General features: G+C 43.9%; 1 protein-coding gene across 3 annotated transcripts in view; it reads left to right on the forward strand.

Moving 5' to 3' along the window:
* The window catches only part of VPS35L (VPS35 endosomal protein sorting factor like), a 145,393-nt gene that overhangs the window by 48,346 nt on the left and 73,477 nt on the right, over positions 1-23,570 (forward strand). For 2 of the 3 annotated variants that reach the window (XM_004057286.5, XM_055365380.2), the window contains exons 10-15: positions 4,598-4,694; positions 5,404-5,451; positions 6,751-6,844; positions 12,553-12,630; positions 13,125-13,247; positions 22,564-22,610. In XM_004057286.5, the coding sequence (XP_004057334.4) occupies positions 4,598-4,694; positions 5,404-5,451; positions 6,751-6,844; positions 12,553-12,630; positions 13,125-13,247; positions 22,564-22,610 (487 nt within the window). Of the gene's footprint in view, positions 1-4,597; positions 4,695-5,403; positions 5,452-6,750; positions 6,845-8,155; positions 8,227-12,552; positions 12,631-13,124; positions 13,248-22,563; positions 22,611-23,570 lie in introns of those variants that run through there. The other variant, XM_031002796.3, reaches the window with a different exon arrangement.

The raw sequence follows: 23,570 nt of genomic DNA on the forward strand, positions 1-23,570 counted from the left end.
CCTGTGATGATGTTTTTTCAGCAGCTCCTCCTATGTTCTGGCCATCTCAGGGTTGGAGGCAGTGATCTGGGAGAGGCAGGCAGAGGCCAGCCCAAGTGGAAAGGAAAGGCCTTCTCTGCTGGCTTGAGGATTTGGGAAATCTGAATTGTTTATTTATTTATTTATTTTTGAGATGGAGTTTCACTCTTGTTACCCAGGCTGGAGGGCAATGACGCAATCTCGGCTCGCTGCAACCTCCGCCTCCTGGGTTCAAGCGATTCTCCTGCCTCAGCCTCCCAAGTAGCTGGGATTACAGGTGTGCACCACCACACCCAGCTAATTTTTGTATTTTTAGTAGAGATGGGGTTTCACCATGTTGGCCAGGCTGGTCTTCAACTCCTGACCTCAGGTGATCCACCCACCTTGGCCTCCCAAAGTGCTGGGCCAAAGGCATGAGCCACCACGCCCGGCTGAATCCATTTATTTAATTCACACTTGCCAGCATGTAGCATGCTATACCATTGGCAGCAAACTTGAGCCAACAGGTGGAACTGAACCAACATAGGTTTTTTTTTTTGGCAACAACAGCATTTAAAAGAAAATGACTTTTGAAACAGGCTGTAGTTCTTCCTATTGTTGTATACCCAACCTCTTAAAAATTTTCATATTTACCTGCCTGGCCCCCAGAAGCATTTGAGTTTGCCTCTACTGCAATAATCTTCCTTTCTCCCAGTCCTCAGTGACTATACAAACAACATTTTAGGGCCAATTAAGGAAAAATTACTAATAACTAACTCCTTGCCTAAACTTAAAAGTTCAAAACAACAGATGAGTCCTCGTTTAGATACGTTAATTATAGCACTTTTATCACTAAAATTCTTCCCTCTCCAAATAACTATTTTTGATCTTGAGCAAAGCAAATGATTTGTTTTTTTTTTCTTTAAATGATATCATTGTTTGTTTTCCTTTTAGCTAAAATCTTCATCTGCTTGTGTTAGCTCCAGTTCCAAGAACCTGAAAAGAACAGTAGATTATGTTTTTCAAAGCTGGTGATCTGAGGAGTGACTCTTAAGTATAATTATCATGAAAGCTTTAGAAATCTCCTGTGCAGAATTCTGCCCAAAGAGATTATGTGTGAAGAGAAATTTGGTGGCATTTATACTCATTCTTTCCATTTAAATCAAGTTCTGTTGGGTGAATTTCATACTTGAGCCCTTTGCCTTCAGGAATTTTAACTAAGGTATAGCTCTTCGGAGTTGAGAAAGATACAGTGTCTTTTGGGTTCATGAAAATCACACACTATTAGATGTGGTCATTTTTTCCCAACAGTTCTTAATCCAGCTTATGCATAAAGAGACCATCGACTCTGAGAAGTCAAATCATTTTATTTCCAGCTTGGGAGAGATAATTTGGGCTTATTGTATTATGGTTCCCATCACCATCTTCTCAGCATTCCCATCTTCAGTTTTCCCCTGTGGCTGATGTGGGCCACATTGGGATAAGCAGTGGCCTTAACTGACCTGGCCTTTCCAGCACATGCTAACTAAGATGGTGCCAATCCCTATAACACTGTTACGTAAAGAGACCTCTCTCTGCTAGGGTAGAGACTTGGCAAATAAATGAAAGAACTAGACTCATTGGTCTCCTGCCTCCTCTTAAAATACCCACAGAAGTTCAGGTTTGAAAAAAAGCAGCACCATAAAAGAAAAATAAGTGGGAGCTAGAAAAAAAATCTCTGTTCTTTGTTATATTGAAGTGTCTTCTGAATTAATTTCCAGATTTTGAAGGAGTCCCCATGTAGCAGCCCAAGTGCTAAAGTCTAAACTGTGTCGTGTCATTGCCATTCCTGTGCTCAGAACCCTTCAGGGGGTTTCCATTATGTTTAGAAAAACTCTCAAACTCCTCACCAAGGCTTCAGCCCTGTATGAACTGGCTTGTCATGCTGGCTGCTCCCGTTTCTGCTCAGCAAATTGGCTTGCTTTTTGTTCTTTGACCATAGTGAAGTTATACCTACCTCAGCGCCTTGCAGTTGCTGTTTTCTCTCCCTGGAATATGTTTCTTCCACATCTAGGCATGGCTGGCTCCCTTTTGTAATTCAGGGCTCAGCTCAAATGCCGCCTCTGTGGGAGCCTTCTCTGACCACTGCATCTAATGAGCCCCTTCCCCTAAATCACACTCAAGTCACTCTTTATTCCAATACCTAGTTTAGTATCTTTAATAGTACTTACTGCTGTTAGATATTATCTTATTTGTTTGCCTGCTTATTCTCTTTCCTGTTTAGCATTTGTCTCACCCCACTGGAATGTAAGTTTCATGAAGATAGGATCTACCTTGTGCACTGTTATCTCCCCAAAGCCTGGAACACCACCTTTAGTTGGCCCTTAAGGCGTTTGTGTTGAGCACATGAAGTAAAGGAATATAATATTTAGTTTGCTGTAAGATTTTAAAGTCCCGCATAACATAATCCTTTTCCTAAATTATCTCTTGAGCTGGAAGGAAAGCCTAAAGATTCTGTATTGGTGTATGCAGATTGTCGTATAGCTTGTAGTCAATGCGTGTATGCAAGGCAGCCTGCCTTTAGCCTGATTTCCAACTCTTTCAGGCAACCTGAACCAGTTTGTTGTAGCCATTGCTGAATCTCAGTTCCTTCAACTAGACAGTGAGAGATTTTGTAGATGACCTCAGAGACCTATTTTTGCTTTTGGGTTTTAAGCCACAAGATTCAGTCATATGAAGGGAAATTAACACTGCTCTTCCCTCTCCCCAAAGAGAAGATTGACAAATGAATGTAAGAATAACTGCTATCTTTTCCTGTCTGGATCTCTTGAAAGTAGAAAAAAAAGTTACTTCATGTGTAGAGATCTAGGCTGGAAAGGGGAAAATGGTCATTTCCCATCCTTTTGAAAATGGTAAGCAAATAGTTCTCAAGTGAATGAAGCATGCCAGACATCCAAAAATAGAGTGAGGAGATTGCAATTTCAAAATATCTGCAGTTGTGATTAGTGACTGTTCTCTGCTAGAGAAGTACCTAGAGGTTTATCTTTTTTTGCTGATTCTATGGGAATTTTGATCACCTTCGTATACTACCAAATGACAGAATCAGGGATGAAAATGACTCATTGCAAAACAGGATGAAAGCCAACAAGCTAAGAATCATTTGCTATATTCTAAAGTAACTAACTTCTCCCTTTTAATTTATTTATTCATTTTTTAGAGAATAAATAAATAAGGTCTTGCTCTGTCTTACTCTGTCTCGCTCTGCCCAGGCTGGAGTGCAGTGGCTCAATCATAGCTCACTGCAGCCTCAAACTCCTGGGCTCTATTGATCCTCCCACCTCAGCCTTCCAAGTAGCTGGGGCTACAGGCATGAGCCACTGTGCCTGGCCAGCTCCTCCCTTTTTGAATTAATCCTAAAAGTATAAAACGTCCAGTGGTGGGATAGAGCTCTAATCTTTGCCGAAATCATTTCCATGTGAGAGGTTAACAAAGGCCTTCATGGTGTTGGTAAGTTTTGTGTTTTTTCTTTCATTTCTCCATATTCTCTTCCATTCCTTAAGATGTATGTCAAGTCCAGAACTGTGAGAAATAAATTTCTGCTGTTTAAAAATATGTATGTCAAAATCAAGCTTGGGTACCAGTTCCAGAAAACTCAAAATAACAGTAATGAAGGTCAGGGCCGATGGGCCAGCTAGCCCCTGGTACCAAGGATCCTCACTTCTGTCTTGTTGCTCTCATGGTCAGTATGGCTGCAGAGGTTCCAGCTGTCATGTCTGCATTCCAGTCAGTGAGCAGAAAGAAGAAGTGAGGGAAGGCAAGCCCCTTCCCTTAAAGATACTTCTCAGAAGTTGCCCTTCTATTTATATATCCTGGGACCAGAACTTGACCTGCGTGACCACACCTAGCTGCAAGGATGGCCCTGTGTCCTGCAGGAAAATGCGAGTTCTTTTATTAAAGAGGAAGAGAATAGCTAATGGAGTAAACTGGTAGTTTCACAAGATGACTCTCTTGGAGCCAGTCGTGAGCCGGCAACATAATTCTGGCTGGTTTCTCACCTCAGAGGCCTTGCTTTACCTTCCTCTGGCCCATTGTGATGTGTAGAGCAAAAGCTTAGATCACATTTCATGTTGCAGTCGCAGGTCCGTAAAGCATCTGGAATTCTCAACAATGTTGTCATAGTGACTGGTAGGTAACCAAGAACCTCTGGATTATATTAGAGGCAGTGGCTAAGAATGTCGGCCGCAGGGCCAGAGTGCCTGGGTTGAATTCTAACTCTTAGATTTGCTTGCTGTGTGCCTTGGGTGAGTCACTGCATTCCTCTGTGCCTTGGTCTCTGCATCTGTAAAATAAGATAATAAAACTACATACCTCAGAGGGTTGCTATATGGGATCAGGTGAGCTGTCTGTCTGTAAAGCACTGCGAACGACACTTGGCACTTAGAAAGCCTGTGTTTGTGTAAACTATTGTTATCATCAGTTACTTCCTAATAGTGATATTTGGAAGGAAAGAAACAGGCTGAGTCACCCCCTTTTCTGCTCCAGGGTAATGTATTCCTATCCAGGGACTCACACAGATCCTGAGATTTAGGAGGGCTGATGGGTCTTGTTTTTTGTATTACAGATCACTTTTCTCCAGAGAATGCAAATGACACGGCCAAGGAAACATGCCTAAATTGGTTTTTCAAGATTGCCTCCATCAGGGAACTCATTCCAAGATTGTATCCTTTTTTTTTTTTTTTTTTTTTTTGGTCTGTTGATTTTAAAGATAGGCTAAAAGAGTTGTACTGTTAATAGAAGCCATGTGATGGGATGCCCTGACATTCTTATTGAAAGTTTGGTCCCGTTACGGTTGCTAGCCTGAAAACACATACAGGGCAAGCCACACTGTAGAAACCCTTGGACTCTTGCTCTTTCCAGTTTTTTGTCTTTTACTTTGAATACGATGCCATGTGTCAAGCATTTGTTTCCTTGAGGAACATTCCCACCTTAATTCTCTCAATTAAAATGCTTCATATTTGTGTTTTCTCTGATTCCAAGAACTTGAAAGAACAGGGTCCAGCTTTGCAGGGCAAATGCTACTATTGAAGAACAGAGAATTTGACTTATACATAAATTCCATCTTAGTTACCTAAAGTTCTTTCTTTCCCCATAAAGCATTGATTAGAAATGCTCAAAACCCAGTTTATATTTCAGCATGCAACTATGAATCAACGTATAACATTTTCCACAATTTGTTTTAAATAAGTATGAAACTTTGAAAACCATATGTAGAAACCATAAGCTACCTTAGTTCGCTGGATTGTGGAGGGCCACTGTGGTCCCCATCTCCTAAGACCCGCCTACTTCTATTCATGGATAGTTTAGTCTTTTCTCCACAGGGAGTAGACCTTTCTGGAAAACATCTTCCTTAACAGGATGTTTTTGTAGTTACGTGGAGGCATCCATCCTGAAATGTAACAAATTCCTCTCCAAAACGTAAGGCTCTTCGGTAAAATCTAGAACCATAAAATTTCTAAAAATCTCCCGTGTGTACACAGATAGTAATGGCAATGTAATAGTAGCCATTATTCACTGAGTACTTAATGTGTGTTAAGCACCTTCTGTTCTTTTTCTCATTGAATCCAAATGAAAACTGAATGAAGTAGAGACACCATCCTAATCCCCATATGAGAGAGAGGAAAACTCAAGCCTGGAGAAGTTGGTTAAGGAGGTCATGGAAGATCAGCTCAACTGGATTTGAATCTTGGCTGTACTGGTACTAGCTGTATGGTCTTGAACAAGTTACTTACAGCCTCAGAACCTCTGGCTCCCTCTCCTGGGAACATGACCCTAAGAAGAGGTCTGAGGGGGTCCTTTGGGTCACACATGCAACAATGAGAGTCACCCTGGCACACGGTGGGCCCATCCTCCATGTTGGCTGCTGTTGATGATGATGATGATGAAAATGACGTCAGAAGCAGAAGCCTTTGCCCTTAGTGGCTTAGGTCCATGCTACTCAATTTATCACAATGTTTTGAGAGTAGTTACAGGACGTGGGGGACCCAGATCTGCTTTCTGCAGAGCAGGTGAAATGCTGAGTCATGTTAGATAGCTAGATAATAAATTCCTTGAAGCCCAGGAGTGACTGATTCACGGTGCTCCACAGATAGCTCTTCTGACTGGATTTAGAATTTATCTCAAGTGTGTTGGATTTGGATCTAGGGTTGCCTGGAATAGTTTGGGGGAATAACATGGGGGCTGAAGAAACATTATTTTGCCTCACCAGTTGGAGGAGGATAATGCCTTAGGCAGAGGGAAGACATACGTTGCAGGTGAAATAAATTGTAATTCACATTGTTGGTGGTTGGAGGATGTCAGATGCCAGCCTGAGATTCACGGAAGGAACAGGATACGGGACAGTAAATCTGTGGCAAATCAAAATACATGTGGAGAGAAGATCAAGGGGTGCCCAGTCGATGGAAAATAATTGAAGACAAAAACTGTTAAAATTAATAAAATAAATGTGACCTCGACTGGGGAAAAAATGTGGTTAGCCTCCACCACTGAGCAAATGATAACGATGAAAGAAATCATTCAATGAATGAATTGTATCAGAAGAGAAAGACTGTTGTTACATTGCCTTAGAAAACTGAAACTTTGACCTTGGTTTGTTACTGAAACTTGATTTTTCCCCCCCTCCGTGAAATTTAGGAAGTCTTTATCTTTATTTAAAAAATAAAAGAACAGCGAGTTCTCACGTTGAATATAATGCTGGCCTTTTTTTGTCTCTCGCAGGGGAATTTCAGAGTGCCTGCCCCGGTTGACATGCATGATCAGAGGGATCGGAGACCCGCTGGTGTCGGTGTATGCCCGTGCCTACCTGTGCCGGGTAGGCCATGCGAGTCACTGCCCTTGACGGCACGGCTGCCGCCCGTCTCCTTGAATGTTCACACAGGGCCCTCCTTCCCCACCACCCCGCAAGTCATTGAGAGAAGGACTTTATTAGCGGCTAATTTTAGATCATGGCTCTGCCACAGAAAGTAGAACTGTAGGGTTTCTTTTAAAAATTAATTTTAAAGTAGACCAACTTACCATAGCTCTAATTAGGGGATGTTTAAGGTCATCTTCTTACAAATGAACTGGTTTTCAGAATTAATTGTTTCTCAGTTCTTGCTGGGAAGGAGGTTCCCAGGGCCTTTGGGCTAACAGGTTGCTTTTCATTGACTTCAAACATGCTCTTCCTTTGTCTTGACTTTGATTGCTTTATTAGTTTTCTGCTTGGCAGGGGAGCAGTGTCCCACATGATGGCAGGCCTCAGGGTCTGTGTGGCCTGACTTAGGTGGCTGCTGTGAAAGGGGGTAGAGGGACTGATTAGAAATTACTTGCCCATGCCCTGCTTTAAAGCACCGTGAGGCTTCAGCTAAGCTATTAAGTTTTTTGTGTATGGAAAAATGTAACCAATGGAGGTTATATGGTCTTTCTTTTTTTTGGAGATGGAGTCTTACTGTGTCGCCCAGGCTGGAGTGCAGTGGCGCCATCTCGGCTCATTGCAACCTCCACTGCCTGGGCTCAAATGATTCTCCTGTCTCAGCCTCCTGGGTAGCTGAGATTACAGGTGTCCGCCACCATGCCCGTCTAATTTTTGTATTTTTAGTAGAGATGGGGTTTCACCATGTTGGCCAGGCTGGTCTCGAACTCCTGACCTCAAGTGATCTGCCCACGTTGGCCTCCCAAAGTGCTGGGATTACAGGCGTGAGCCACTGCGCCCGGCCAGTATATGGTCTCTCCATAGTTTTCTTCAGCTCACACAGGGGCTTTGCCTCTGTCAGGACTCCCCCTAGCAACGAGAATCTTCCCTATCGTCCCATCAATATTGCACATCCTTAGAGAGGGATCATTGCACCTGATAAGCCCCAGACTTCCTTGAGGACAAAGCTGCAGTTAGAGCCTCCCCCATGAGTTTGCACCTTATTAAATCAGAAGGCGAGAACATGTAGCCTGTGATTTGCCTCTTCTGCATGACAGCCAGCAAATGTCGGAAGCCCTGTGGTCTCTCAAGTGTCACGAAAAACTAAGTCAGTGCCCTCAGAGTGAGGAGCAGATATCCATTAGGAAGGGCACTTTTTATAGGTCTGTTTCTTGATACTGAGAATGAAAGAAAAAGCCTTTCGTTTAAGGGCATCCTCTTCCCTCTTTGCAGCAGAGGCTGAAGTGTGTATGCATCGCCCACTGCTTGAAACCTGGGGGGGATTTTCCATCCAGAGATATCAGGTGTGTTTCCAAGGACAACTTTTGAATATATTAAAGCTTGAATACTCCTCCCAAGTCAGTGTTTGCTGAGGCCCTACTGTGCACAGAACACAATGCCACATCCTCTGGGAGAGATGCAAAGATATTGTTTGCATATTTCTTTTTCCTTTTTTTTTTTTTTTTTGAGATGGAGTCTCACTCTGTTGCCCAGCTGGAGTGCAGTGGTGTGATCTCAGCTCGCACTAACCTCTGCCTCCAGGGTTCAAGCAATTCTTTTGCTGCAGCCTCCCGAGTAGCTGGGACTCCAGGTGTGCGCTACCACGCCCAGCTAATTTTCGTATTTTTAGTAGAGACGGGGTTTCACCATGTTGGCCATGATGGTCTCAATCTCTTGACCTCATGATCCGCCCGCCCCGGCCTCTCAAAGTGCTGGGTTTGCAGGCATGAGCCACCGCACCCGGCCTTTTTTTGTTTCGTTTTGTTTTGTTTTGTTTTTTTGCACCAGAGTCTCACTCTGTTGCCCAGGCTGGAGTGCAGTGGTGCAATCTCAGCTCACTGAAACCTCTGCCTCCTGGGTTCAAGCGATTCTCATGTCTCAGCCTCCCGAGTAGCTGGGATTACAGGCACCTGCCACCATGCCCAGCTACTTTTTGTATTTTTAGTAGTGACGGGGTGTCACCATGTTGGCTAGGCTGGTCTTGAACTCCTCACTTCAGGTAATCTGCCTTCCCCGGCCTCCCAAATTGCTGGGATTACAGGTGTGAGCCCCCGTGCCCAGCCTTGTTTATGTATTTCTTCTCTGCTGCCTTTCACCTTGTAGAACATAGCAAATGCTTTGAACACATCTTGACATCATTTGAATAAGGCCTGATATCGGAGACCCGGTGATAAAGACTTAGAATCATGCTGTCTCTTATGCAAATAATTCTGGTTATTAAAGAGAAATCAGAATGTGGGGAAGTATGTATTTTTTGCAAGCCTGTTCCCTTTTAATGTTTGAGATCAGGTACGTGAGTTAGGGTACACGATCATGTTTGTTACATATAAAGTGCCTTTGAATGGCAGATGCAACTTGAAACACAGTGACAATGAGGAGAAGATGCAGAGGACAGAGCAGACCCCCCCAGCAAGATTGGTAGTAGAGTGCCCTGCGTCTGTTGAAATTATTTTTGTCAGTCCAGGCAATGCATTGATTCCACTGGTTGGGTAGTTTCTAAAAGTCTCTTTAACATTAAAAGAGTAAGAGAGACCAAGCACGGTGGCTCATGCCTGTAATCCCAGCATTTTGGGAGGCCGAGGCGGGCAGATCACTTGAGGTCAGGAGTTCAAGACCAGCCTGGCCAACATGGCAAAAACCCGTCTCTACTTTAAAAAATACAAAAAAATTAGCCGGGCGTGGTGATACACACCAGTAGTCCCAGCTACTCGGGAGGCTGAGGCACGAGAATCACTTGAACCCAGGAGGCAGAGGTTGCAGTGAGCCAAGATCACGCCACTGCACTGCAACCTGGGTGACAGAGCAAGACTGCCTCAAACAAACAAACAAAAAGAGACAGCCTGTGTATTAGTAAGATTTCTTTCAGTTGCAAGTGGCAAAAACCCAGTTCATACTACTTTAAGCAAAAATAGGAACTTACTGGCCAGTGTCTGGAGAGGCTAGGGGTAGTGCAGGCATGGCTGGATGCAGGCCCTCAAAGGGTGCTGTCAAGAATCAGCCTCTCCCCACATCACTCAGCTCTGCTGTTCTTTGAGTTGGCTTCATTCTGTGGCTTGCTTTTTTTTATATGATGGCCCATAGTGGCCTTGGCTTCCATCCTACCACCTTAGGAACCTTATTGGAAAGTGTGTCTTCTTGCCAGTAGATCTAGCCAGAGCCTCAGGGCTGATTCTTGGTGGATTACCTCGGGTTGCTTGTCCACCCCTAGACTAGTCACGTGGCCATGGGTTGGGGTCTGGGGTTGGTGTCTGGGTACTTACTGACTGGGTCACATGCCCTTGCATGGAGCTCAGGGTGAGGTGGATCCAGCTCCACCACAAACCTCATGGTCCAAGAGGAAGGTTTGATTCCCCAGAGACAAATCTAATTTGCTGATACCAGCAATGGCGGGGATGAATGCTGGGCAGGCCGAAACAGCAGATGGGAATCATGAGCAATAGCCTTGCTGCTCTGGGTAGAAATCTTTTAGACCCAAGCAGATATCCAAGCTGCTCATTTGGCCCGATGAGAAGAGAAAAACAGAAAACAAAAGCTCTGAGTGGGTAGAGAGTGGGGGGAGCTTGAAGCTGTTTATTAAAGGAAGGTATGATTAACTCCTAACTCACAGCCGCTTCAGCTCATCTCCATGGCTCAGCCACCAGGCCAGCCTTTGCTGTCACCTAACAGATAATTATTGTCTTTTCTACAATATGATTAAGTGGAAGGAGAATCAGAACACTGTAGAACTGGATCTGATATTTCTTGTTAGCATATATATATATATTTAATCTATGTGCTTGTCCTTGAAAACAGCACTTCCTGTACCCAGCAATCACAGAGCTGCTCTTGGAATTTAACGCCCTGGTGGTTCTCAAATGCCATCTGAAAAACATTATTATTGTTACCCATCATGACCTCTGGGTAGTGGAAGGTGAATGGGAGAAATCTCTCCCCATTTGAAGAAATGGGGAACCAGTCTCACTTTGTTGCCCAGGCTGGAGAGTGGCACAATCTTGCTCACTGCAACCACCACCTCCCGGGTTCAAGCGATCCTCCCACCTCAACCTCCCAAGTAGCTGGGTCTACAGGCGTGCACCACCACACCCGGCTAATTTTTGTGTTTTTAGTAGAGACAGAGTTTCACCATGTTGGCCAGGCTGGTCTCAAACTCCTAACCTCAAGTGATTGGCCCACCTGGGCCTCCCAAAGTGCTGGGATTACAGGTGTGAGCCACTGCAGCCCAGCCTACGAAGTTGTTTTTGCGGTTAAGCAGCAATTTGGAAATGAAGCGTTTCTGAGGAGCTCAGTTTAAGAAACACCGTGATGTTGTGTTTTAAACCTATGAACTCCCCTCCGTAGCTCATCCCTCTACTTTTCCATCTAACCCCAGTACGGGCACCTTCTCTATGATTAGTAAATTTCTTCAGCTAGAAATGTTACAGTCTGTTTTTTAACAATGAAGTCAGGACCCAGTGGATTATAGCATTGTTACACTTCATGCTCATGTTATATAAAATTGCATAAAATGTATTAAAATTTATGTCTGCTCTTATCTCTGCCTTGCAAAGAATGGATTTGTATAGCTTTTAACTATGCATGTAACGGGGGCAGCACCACATCTGGAATTCAAGCTGACTCTCTCACATACCATAATCTTTGTGCTTCGTCTAATAAGCACAGCCCCATGTGTGTTTATCATTTTTTTATTGTATACACAATCTTGAGAGTACATTCCTTTTTAGTTCTGTATTGATTTGTTCTCTTGGTCGTCTGTTCAGAAATACATTCAATACCTTTGGGGAAGGGCAAAGATGATTTCTGCAAATGTTGCCCTTTTTTATTAAAAATAGCTTCTGTGGTCTTTCTTATAAAAGCAATACATGTTCACTGAAAAAGAAATCAGGCTGGGCGTGGTGGCTCACACCTGTAATCCCAGCACTTTGGTAGGCCGAGGCAGGCAGATCATCTGAGGTCAGGAGTTGGAGACCAGCCCGGCCAACATGGTGAAACCCCGTCTCTACTAAAAATACAAAAATTAGCCAAGTGTCGTGACACATGCCTGTAATCCCTGCTACTTGGGAGGCTGAGGCAGGAGAATTTCTTGAACCCGAGAGGTGGAGGTTGCAGTGAGCCAAGATCGTGCCACTGCACTCCACCCTGGGCAACAGAGTGAGACTCCGTCTCAAAACAAAACAAAAAAACAGATAAGGAAAAAAAAAAATAGGCCGGGCGCTGTGGCTCACACCTGTAATCCCAGCACTTTGAGAGGCCAGGGTGGGCAGATCATGAGGTCAGAAGGTCAAGACCATCCTGGCCAATGTGGTGAAACCCTGTCTCTACTAAAAATATAAAAATCAGCCGGGCATGGTGACACATGCCTGTAATTCCAGCTACTCGAGAGGCTGAGGCAGGAGAATCCCTTGAACCAGGGAGTCGGTGGTTGCAGTCAGCTAAAATCGCACCCACTGCACTCCAGCCTGGCAACAGAGCGAGACTCCATCTCAAAATAATAATAATAATAATAATAATAATAATTTTCTGGACTTTTTCTGTGTCTATAAACATAGGTATATATATTTTTTAATTTCCAAAAATAAAATCATACTATAGTTATTATTTGCAACCAGTTTTTTCCATTTGTCTGGCTGCAGGTGGGAATGGAAGTGGCCCCACATCTCAAAGAAACCCTAAATAAGAACTTTTTTGACTTCCTCCTTACGTTCAAACAGGTAAGAGAACACTATCAGAATAGCTCATCGATATAACAGTTCTATGATAGCAGATTCACAAAACCCAGTTGGTTTTCCAAGTTGAAAATGCCTTAAAGCTCTTTAAATGTGCAAGCTCTGGAAAATTACACTAGCTTCTGTTGTAGACAATTAAAATGTGTTGATTGTACTGAATAAGCGGAGAAAGTTAATATGCATGTGTTAACAGGAAACGTCTCCAGTCGATCAGCCTTGCTTCTGAGCATCTGCTGGCTCCATTTTTATCAGGTTCCTGCTTTCCACAGCGCTCATTCCCAAAACAGCTCGGCTTGGTGACATGAGAAACTTTCTGTGTTTTTTTTTTGGTTTAAAAAAAAAAACAACCAAGAAACCAGGCTATTTCTCTTAGGGCTGTCCACATGCTTACAAGTATGCACAGTCTGTGAGCTGTGTATGTTTTGTTTGTTGTTTGGTTTTTCCCCTCCTTTTCTAAGTGTTTGTTTGGCCTCCTGTAGATTCATGGGGATACGGTCCAGAACCAGCTGGTGGTCCAAGGAGTGGAGCTCCCATCTTACCTCCCCTTGTACCCGCCTGCCATGGACTGGATCTTCCAGTGCATCTCCTACCATGCCCCCGAGGTAACTGCCAGGTGGCTTCAGTGTGACGCTCACCTCCTGTATGGTGACAGCGCCTGCCCACTGTGCCCTTTAACGTTAATGGGACCCTTTCATAACAGCTATAGCAATGTTAGTGCTAGCCAGCCTTTATAGAGGGCTTGCCATGGTGGCTGGTTCTGTGCTGAGTGCTTTTCTGAGATAGTCTCATTTTGACAACTGTGGGAGGGGAATGTGGTAGCTCCAGAGGCCATGTACCTAAGTGAGGCCACACAGCTAGAAAGCAGTTTGGTGGCTGGGTGCGGTGGCTCATATCTGTAATCCCAGCCCTTTGCAAGGCCAAGGTGGGAGGATCACTTGATTTTAGGAGTTTGAGACGAGCCTTGGCAACATAGCAAAACTCCATCTCTACAAAAAAATACAAAAAATTAGCCAGGCACGGTGATATATGCCTATAGTCCCAGCTACTCAGGAGGCTGAGGTGGGAGGACCACTTGAGCCCCAGAGTTCAAGGCTACAATGAGCTGTGACTGTACTACTGCACTCCAGCCTGAGTGACAGAGCAAGACACTGTCTCATTAAAAAAGAAAAAAAGGAAGATGGTTGGTGACTTGATACAAACCCATACAATTGGGCTCCAGGGCAAACAAGCCTTATTGCCTTTTCACTTAACCTTCAGGTACCCCTTTTGTGTTTATAATAATCCAATAAAGTCTGTAGAGCAGGTATTTTATGGAAGGAAAACAAAACTCAGATGCTTAATTTCTTTTATAATTTTATTTTTCTTTTCTTTTTTCTTTTTTTGCCAGTTGAAGTATTGTCAGGAATTGAAGTAACATCAGAATCATAGCAGACACATATTTTTTTTCTTTTCCAAGACTGAGAAGCAGTTTTAGTAGAACACCAATTCAAACTGTCATGAAGACTGTGATAGGCTGGGCACGGTGGCTCATGCCTGTAATCCCAGCACTTTGGGAGGCTGACATGGGCAGTTCACTTCAGGCCAGCAATTCAAGACCAGCCTGGCTAACATGGATATATAGGTATATATCACCATGCCTGGCTAATTTTTTGTATTTTTTTGTAGAGATGGAGTTTCACTATGTTGCCCAGGCCTGTCTTGTGTAAAGACCCTGTCTGTACAAAAAATACAAAAATTAACTGTGCGTGGTGGTTTGTGCCTGTAGTCTCAGCTACTCAGGAGGCTGAGGCAGAGAATCGCTTGAACCTGGGAGGCAGAGGTTGCAGTGAGCTGAGATCGCACCGCTGTACTCCAGCCTAGGCAACAGAGCCAGACTGTCTCAAAAAAAAAAAAAAAAAGACTGTGATAGATGAAGCTTTCCTTGTCTTTATTTGTTCATTGAAAAGAAAAGAGAGACTACAAAACAAGGACATATAGAGCAAAGCAAAGTTGAAAGACATCTGCCTTTTCCTAGATCTTGCCAACACATGTTGAAAGCTGTACAGAAAAGAAAAAAAAGGACATGACTTTAACTGAGCAATCCCACTTTTAAGAATTTATCCTGAAGTTAGACGAGTGCATAAACATTATAAACACACACAGAGATGCACACAAGGTTTGTTCACAGTAGTGCAAAATTGGAGGCAAGCATCAGAGAGGACTGGTTATGGTATGTGCATTCAGTGGGGTGTTAATGGGGCCATTTAAAATGATGGAGACTCCTGATGATCTGTACATATTGACGTAAAGGTATTCATGGTATATGGCTAAGTGCAAAAAGAAAGTTACACACATTGCTGTGTGTGCTGTAAGTGGCAGTGTGGCCTAGTGTTCAGGTGTGGGCTCTGGAGTCGGGGTGCCTGGGTCTGCATCTCAGCTCCGTTACAGCTGTTGTGATAGAGTAGGGAGCAGGTAACTTGTTCCTAACCACTCTGAGTCTTCTCTCTTTATCTGTAAAATGGGAGCAATATTAATGATTCCTATTTTCTAGTCCGTTGCAAGGCTCAAAGAAGTCACTGTATTTACGGTGCTTAGTGTAGCGCCCCACATCTTAGTACTCGCAGACATGATTTTTATATCTGTGCGAGAGAGTTGGGAAGGAGAAATGACAGAACATCACTGGAGTGTGAGATTTGGGGCCAGCGTAACTTATTTTTCTTTGCCTATCTGTTTTTTTTTTCTTTCTTCCTTTGAGACAGAGTCTCACTCTGTCTCCCAGGCTGGAGTGCACTGGTGCAATCTCAGCTCGCTACAACCTCCACCTCCCAGGTTCAAGCGATTCTCATGCCTCAGCCTCATGAGTAGCTGGGACTACAGGCATGCATCACCACACTCAGCTAATTTTTGTATTTTTAGTAGAGATGCAGTTTCACCTTGTTGATCTCGTGCTGATCTCTAACTCCTGGCCTCAAGTGATCCTCCCACCTCGGCTTCCCAGAGTGCTGGGATCACAGACAAGAGCCACCGTGCCCAGCCGCCCATCTCTGTTTTCTAACTTTTCAACAAGTATGCACTGCTTTTTACTTTTTGAGATTCTAAATTATGAGGAGAAAAACTGGGACATCTTGTACTTCAGGTGAATAGTCTTACCATTAAGTAAATTGATTTTAAATCAAGCCAGTATAAAGGAGATTGTTTGAAGTTTTGCTGCTGGTTCTCTATGGTCCTCAGCATAGTTTCAGCAACCACATGCTGTCCCCCGCTTCTGGGAAGGGTACCATGAACTCGACTGTTTTCTTGGTATTCCACTGAACGACGGAAACATACAAGCAGGATTGACGTGGTGAAATGAGAACGCTTTTTTTTTTTTTCTTATTTTAGCGAAAGGCAAAATCAGATTAAAAACAAAATGTCACAAGGCAGTCTTCTTTTTATTTTAAGCCCCAGTCATCTCAAAGGATGGCAGAAGCTGGGAATAAGCTCTAGGAAATCATTATTGCACTAGAATAAGTGATTAAAAAATTAGGTCAGCTGAATAATAATAAACTCTGATTCTTGGGCACACTTAAAGGACATGCAGTGTCTTGTTAAAAAAAAAATAGTCATTTTCAAACTGCAGAAGAATTGATGTCAGTATGGAAGGTGGTGTTAAAGATGCATGTGACAATTTGGTGCCTAAAAGCTCTTTGATAGTGGCCGCTATGAGTCACCTGCAGAGTAGAACTGTGTGTATCCATTAGAGGCCAAGACTTCAAAATAGGGGATGGTAAAGTTCGGCTGCAGCAATTGGTAATATACAGGGCAGGCAGGTGAGAGAGGGAAAGGAGAAATACCTTTAGTTGTGAATATCTCATCTACAGAATTTCAAATCGAAATTGAAATCCAAGGTAAAAAATCAAGGCATGTCTTAGTCCATTCGGGCTGCCATAATAAAGCGCCATAGAATGTTTAAAATAGAAATGCAGCCTTGGCCTGACTTCTTTTCTCTCCTCCTGTACTTTTGAAGTGGGTAAATAATTATAAATAACCTAATCTGGAGATCACCTTAAAAAATCCAACAGTTAAATATGGTTGTGGTTCTCCAACTCCATATATATTGGTAAAATGGTCATTGAATTAGACACAAAGACATGCTCTTTTTCCCCCAAAAAGTATGCATGTAAAACTTGGTGAAATTGTCTAGTTAGTTGTGTTATACTAGTGTCAGTTTCCTAGCTTTAATAATGCATTATAGTTATGTAAATGGGAGAAGCTGGGTGTTGGGTACTCAGGACTTCTCTCTACTGTTTTTTTCAATTACTGACAAGTCTATAATTAATTCAGAATGAAAAGTCTTTTAAAAATCCTTCAATTGGGATGAATACTCCATTCTTCATGATGTGATTATTATGTATTGCATGCCTATACCAAAACATCTCATGTACCCCATAAATATATACACTTACTATGTACCCTCAAAAAATAAAAATTAGGCCCGGCGTGGTGGCACATGCCTGTAATCCCAGCACTTTGGGAGGCCAAGGTGGGCAGATCTCTTGAGGTCAGGAGTTTGAGACCAGCCTGGCCAACATGGCGAAACCCCATCTCTACTACAAATACAAAAATTAGCCAAGTGTGGTGGCATGTGCCTGTAATCCCAGCTACTCGGGAGGCTGAGGCAGGGGGATTACTTGAACCCAGGAGGTGGAGGTTGCAGTGAGCCAAGATCACACCAGTGCACTCCAGCCTGGGCGACAGAGCAAGACTCTGTCTCAAAAAAGAATAAATAAAAAAAAATAAATAATTAAAAATTAAACAGACATCTGTCAGTTAGGGGCAGCTTGAAAAATGATGTTATATCCATGGCATGGATTAAATAGCCATGGATTTAAAAAGTGAGGTAGATTTGTGTAATAACATGGAGAAGAGAGGGCCATCTAGATTCTCCATTAAAAAAGGCCATATTTAAATATCTCCAGCCCAGTATTTATAAGAGTATCCCATTGTGTAAAAACAAAACTAGGCTTCTGTAATAATATATATCCATAAAGCACAGGCAGAATTCTAGATAAGAACATCAAAGTCCTAGATAAACACCAAAGTGTTGACAGTGGTGATTTCTAGGACATGGAAGTTGGGAGGGGGGGACATTCGCATCTTTCTTGATGCATGTCGATGTTGTTGGGACTTTTGTCTATAAAGCATTTCTTATTTTTACAATTTTTAGAAAAACAATCAAATGTTACATAAATAAGTGGCATGTAGGGCCAACAGCAACAATAACAAAAGCCTAAAAAACAAACCAGCACACCAAGCAAATGCCTGCCTTGTGAATCTTCTGAATCTTCAAGTTCTGGTGTGTGTGAAAATGAAAGAAATATGCTGAGCTGCTTTTTCAGTGGTTGATCCCAGCCAAAGGGCTTGTTTCGATCTCTGTCTGCTTTGAGCTGTTGTTCATCGTGTTCTTGCCAAAGATAATCAATTCTGTCACTTCTTAGAGGGGAAAAAATCAGTAACCTGCAGCAGACCTGCCTGGGGATCTATAACATTTGGCTCTCCGAACACTTACATGTATTCCCAAGTTCCTTTATGACAACAGAGCCTTTGGTTTTTTAAAGTTATATTCTTGGATGCATTTTTAGTGCATTCATCTTTTGTGAGAGAGGGAACTTTTTAAGCATTTATCTTGTCTTAGTGGTAAGAATCTTTTGTCCATATGTTGGGATTTGCCCTAGTTAATCTTTCCAGAATTGGTGGGCCAGGAGGTCTCATTTATGTGTGTGTGTATGTGTGCATGTGTGTGTGCACGTGCATGCATATGAGATAGAGTAAACCTCACGAAGGCATGGGTTTCTGTGTTTTCCTCCCATCTTACCCTCAGTGTCTGGAACAGTGGCTGGTATAGTCATCCCTTGGTATACTTAGGGGATTGATTCCAGGATCTCCATGTATATCTTTTTTTTTTTTTTTTTTTTTTAAGACGGAGTCTTGCTCTGTCACCCAGGCTGGAGTGCAATGGCCCGATCTCCACTCATGGCAACTTCTGCCTCCCGGGTTCAAGCAGTTCTCCTGCCTCAGCCTCCCGAGTAACTGGGACTACAGCCACGCCACCACGCTCGGCTAATTTTTGTATTTTTAGTAGAGACGGGGTCTCATCATCTTGGCCAGGCTGGTCTCGAAATCCTTACCTCAGGTGATCCACCCACCTCAGCCTCCCAAAGTGCTGGGATTACAGGCGTGAGCCACTGTGCCCGGCCCCCACGTATATCAAAATCCATGCATACTCAAGTCTCACAGTCTCACAGTTGGCCCTGTGGAACCCGCGTATACTTGACTTTGGTATCTCACAAATACTGTATTTTCGTTCAGCATATGGTTGAAAAAAATCCGTGTCTAAGTGGACCCACGCAGCTCAAAACCATGTTGTTATTCAAGGGTCAACTGTATACTAAAGTTGCTCGTTAGGTAGGCGTTGAATGATTATTTCTGTGTGTCAGGGAGTGTCAGTGTGATGATTACACAGAATCTCTTTTCCTTTCTTAGCCTTTTCCAAAGGCCACTTTGCTACTGGTCTTTAGGAATGACTTTTCAGATGTAAATACCCAAGAGTGGGTTAGGGAAGCCATTTATGATGTGGTCAATTTTGTCACCAGCTAGGGTGCTTTTGGCTGCAAGGAACAAACATCTAACTAGTCTGGCCTCCACATATAATTCCATGTGTCCTCCTCCACAACAAGTGGAGGCTCTCGGGTGATCAGCTTCAGTGCATCTTTTTTGCTCTGCTGTCCCTGATTAGTAGCAAGGTGGGGGCAACCATTCCAGGCATCACATCCAGAGCCAACAGCATCCAGGGAATCTTTGATTCTTGGGTCCTTGTTTAAGAACAGGAAACCTTTCTCCAAATCCCCCCGAAGACTTCCCATCCTGTCTCAGCAGCTAGGAATGGATCATGGGCAAGGGGAACGAGAGCCACTGTGATTGGTTTGGGTCTGTATTAATCTGCTTGGGCTCCCATAACAACATACCACAGACTAGGAGCTTAAACAACAGACTTTATTTTCTCATAGTTCTGAAGGCTAGGAGACCAAGATCAAGGGGCCAGCAAGGTTGGTTTCTGGTGAGGCCTCTCTCCTTGGCTTGGAAACTGCCACCTTCTTGCTGTGTCCTCACATGGCTTTTCCTCTGTGTACACGCATCCTTGCTGTCTCTTCCTATAAGGAGGTTAGTCCTGTGGGATTCGGATCCCACCCTTATGACTCCATTTAACCTAGAATAGTGATATTAGGGGTTAGGGCTCCAACATAGCAATTCAGGGGAGATATAATTCAGTCCATGACAGAAGCCAACCTAGTTTATGTGAGGCATAGATGGAAATCTGAATAAAATCAGGGTTTTGGGGTAGGGATTCCAACAGTATCTCCAACGTCAGCTCTCACTTATTCAGGCAACACGACAGAGAGGGGTGCCACCAGAAAGGGTGGAATTGCACTTAAGAACCCTCCTTTTATTTTTTTACTTTGGGTCCAGACGTAGATATAGATCCCTTTTGTTTTTTTCTTTATTTTTTACTTTTTACTTATTTATTTTTATTATTATTATTATTATTTTAAGACAGGGTCTTGCTCTGTTGCCCAGGCTGAAGTGCTGTGGTGCAGTCTTGGCTCACTGCAGTCTCGACCTCCCAAGCTCAAGTGATGGCCCCACCTTAGCCTCCTGACTAGCTGGGACTATAAGCACGCACCACCATGCTTGGCTAATTTTTAAATTTCTTTTAGAGATGAGGTTTCGCCATGTTGCCCGGGCTGGTCTTGAACTCCTAAGGTCAAGCCATCTGTCCCCATCAGCCTGTCAAAGTGCTGGGATTACAGGCATGAGCCATCGTGCCTACCAGGTCTTTTTTTTTTTTTTTTTTTTTTTTTTGAGATAGGTCTCACTCTGGTGCCCAGGCTGGAGTTCAGTGGCACAATCACAGCTCACTGCAGCCTCCACCTCCTGGGCTCAAGTGATCCTCCCACCTCAGCCTCCTGAGTAGCTGGGACCACAGGCACGTACCACCACACCCAGCTAATTTTTTAAAAAATTTTATGACTGGGCATGGTGGCTTACTCCTGTAATCCCAGCACTTTGCAGGGCTGAGGCGGGCAGATTGCCTGAGGTCAGGAGTTCAAGGCCAGCCTGGCTAACATGGTGAAACCCCATCTCTACTAAAAATACAAAAAAATTAGCCAGGCATGATGGCACACACCTGTAGTCCCAGCTACTTGGGAGGCTGAGGCAGGAGAATCTCTTGAACCCAAGAGGCGGAGGTTCTGGTGAGCCGAGATCACGTCACTGCACTCCAGCCTGGGCAACAGAGTAAGACTCGTCTCTCTGTCTCAAAAAACAAACAAACAAACAAACAAAAACACTTATGTAGAGATGGGATCTCACTATATTGCCCAGACTGGTCTTGAATTCCTGGGCTCAAGCGATCCTCCCACCTCAGCCTCCCAAAGTGCTGGGATTATAGGCATGAGCCACCACCCCTGGCCTGCACAAATCCCATTTTTGCCACTTATTGGGAAGTGGCTTAACCCTATCTGAGCTTTGGCTTTTGCATCTGTAAAATGGGGATAATGTTCCATGGACCTCACAAGGACATGGTGAAGAGTAAGAGAGTAAAGGGAAGTCAAGGACTTAGCCCGAAACCTGGGCAGTGCTCAGTGTCCTGTAATTACCTCTGGTCTTGGGCTTGACCTTCCCCAAACCACTGCCCTAAATGATCCTTCTTCCATTGATTTTCTTAAAAACAGGAGCTTTTTTAAAGATATGTAATTGTCTTAAGATAGCTCCAAAGCCATTAACAGTATTCCAATGAGTTAAAAAAAAAAATCTGCTTCCTTTGGCGGTGTGAGGGAAATAGACTTCAAACTGTGTTGGAGAAGAAATGTATCGAAGAATGTGGCCTTTGATCCCAGTCTGCCCAGGTTCATGTCTGCCTGCCATCACTAACTGTGTGACCTTGGGTGAAAAACACTGCTATTCATGGCTTTGTTTTTCATCTGTGAAATGGGAGAATAGAGCCCCTGCTTCAAGGGTGGTTGGGAGAGGTAAGATCGTGAGTGCAAAGTGCTTCTCACCATGGCTGGTGGGCACTAAGCTCTAGCCCAGTGTTTGTTGCTGATATTACTAAGTGCACCTTGGGCACCTCTTGAAATGGGGAAGAATGTGGGGTTACAGAAGAGGTGGGGAGCAGAGTAATTATCGTTCTCATTCATGCCCTGGAGTGCAGGAGTTATCTCCCATCATCCTGTAGTGACCCCACAGATGAGATGGTACCACTTGTAGCCTTCCAATAAGGACAAGGAGACCCAGGTTCGACAGAGTTGGCAACTCTTCCGAAGTCTCATCATTGGTAGTTGGTGAGGTTGGATTTGAATCCAAGTGTGCCTGATGCCAGGACCCTAGCTTCTGTTGATTGATCAGTTGATTGATTGAGACAGGGTCTCCCTCTGTCACCCAGGCTGGAGTGCAGTGGCATGATCTCAGCTCATAGCAGCCTCCACCTCCTGGGTTCAAGTGATTCTCCTTCCTTAGCCCTCTGAGTAGCTGGGATTACAGGCACCCGCTATCACACCTGGCTAATTTTTGTATTTTTAGTGGAGACGGGGTTTTACCATGTTGGCCAGACTAGTCTCGAGCTCTTGACCTCAAGTGATCCACCCGCCTTGGTCTACCAAAATGCTAGAATTATAGGTGGGAGCCACTGTACCCGGCCCCCTCCTTCTATTTATTACACTAAATGCCATGAAAGTGAATTTTTTTCTCCCCAAGCCTCCCCATCCCTACCAGACACTGAGAATTATCTTAATGGACATGTGGCTACATTCATTTTAGAGTTTGACTTGGGAAATCTCTTAGAAATGTTACTTTAGCTCCTCCAACCTGATTTTTAAATTATTATTATTTTTAACATAATAGGCTCTGCTGACCGAGATGATGGAAAGGTGTAAGAAACTAGGAAACAAGTAAGTATTTTAAGATTCATAAAGCATGAGTTTGAAAATGGCGTTGGCTGCTATTTTTGAGCTTGGCCTGCTTACCTGGGTATGAGCTGAAGAGAGAGAGGCAGGATTGCATGGAGGTTTAGAATGCTGGAGTCCGGTTGCCTGGCCTCAGACCTTGGCTCTGTTCGGTCTTAGCCCTGTGACCTTGGGCCGCTTGCTTGACCTCTCTGTGCCTCTGTCTCTTCATCTGTAAAACGGGAGTAATAATAGTTCTTTCAACTGGGTGTGGTGGCTGATGCCTGTAATCCCAGCACTTTGGGAGGCTGAGGCGTGTGGATCACCTGAGGTCAGGAGTTCGAGACCAGCCTGGCCAACGTGGCAAAACTCCATCTCTACTAAAAATACAATAACTAGCCGGGCTTGGTGGTGTATTCCTGTAGTTGCAGCTACTCAGGAGACTGGGGCAGAAGAATTGCTTGAACCCGGGAGGCAGAGGTTTCAGTGAGCCGAGATCATGACACTGTACTCTAGCTTGGCGATAGAGTGAGACGCTGTCTCAAAAAACAAAAGAAAAAAAGTAATAATAATAGTTATTTCCCCATGGGGCTGTGGTAGGTGGTTGGGCTAGGATGAAATTGATCTCCCTGACTCTCACGAATATGAGGTTGTCTCTCTGCTTTCCTTTTAGTGGTAGATACATGGAAACAGCCTTGCATGGGCTTTGTTTACCACTGTGTCCCCTGTGTCTGGTGCCTATAACGTAAGATCTCTTTACTAAGAAATCTCTTGCATAAACTGGCCAGACACAGTGGTGCATGCCTATAATCCCAGCACTTTGGGAGGCTGAGACAGGTGGATCACCTGAGGTCAGGAGTTTGAGACCAGCCTGGCCAACATGGTGAAACCCTGTCTCTACTAAAAATACATAAAATTAGCCGAGCATGGTGGCGCATGCCTATAATCTCAGTTACTTGGGAGGCT

Source organism: Gorilla gorilla, chromosome 18, assembly GCF_029281585.2.
Source record: "Gorilla gorilla gorilla isolate KB3781 chromosome 18, NHGRI_mGorGor1-v2.1_pri, whole genome shotgun sequence".
Taxonomy (NCBI): domain Eukaryota; kingdom Metazoa; phylum Chordata; class Mammalia; order Primates; family Hominidae; genus Gorilla; species Gorilla gorilla.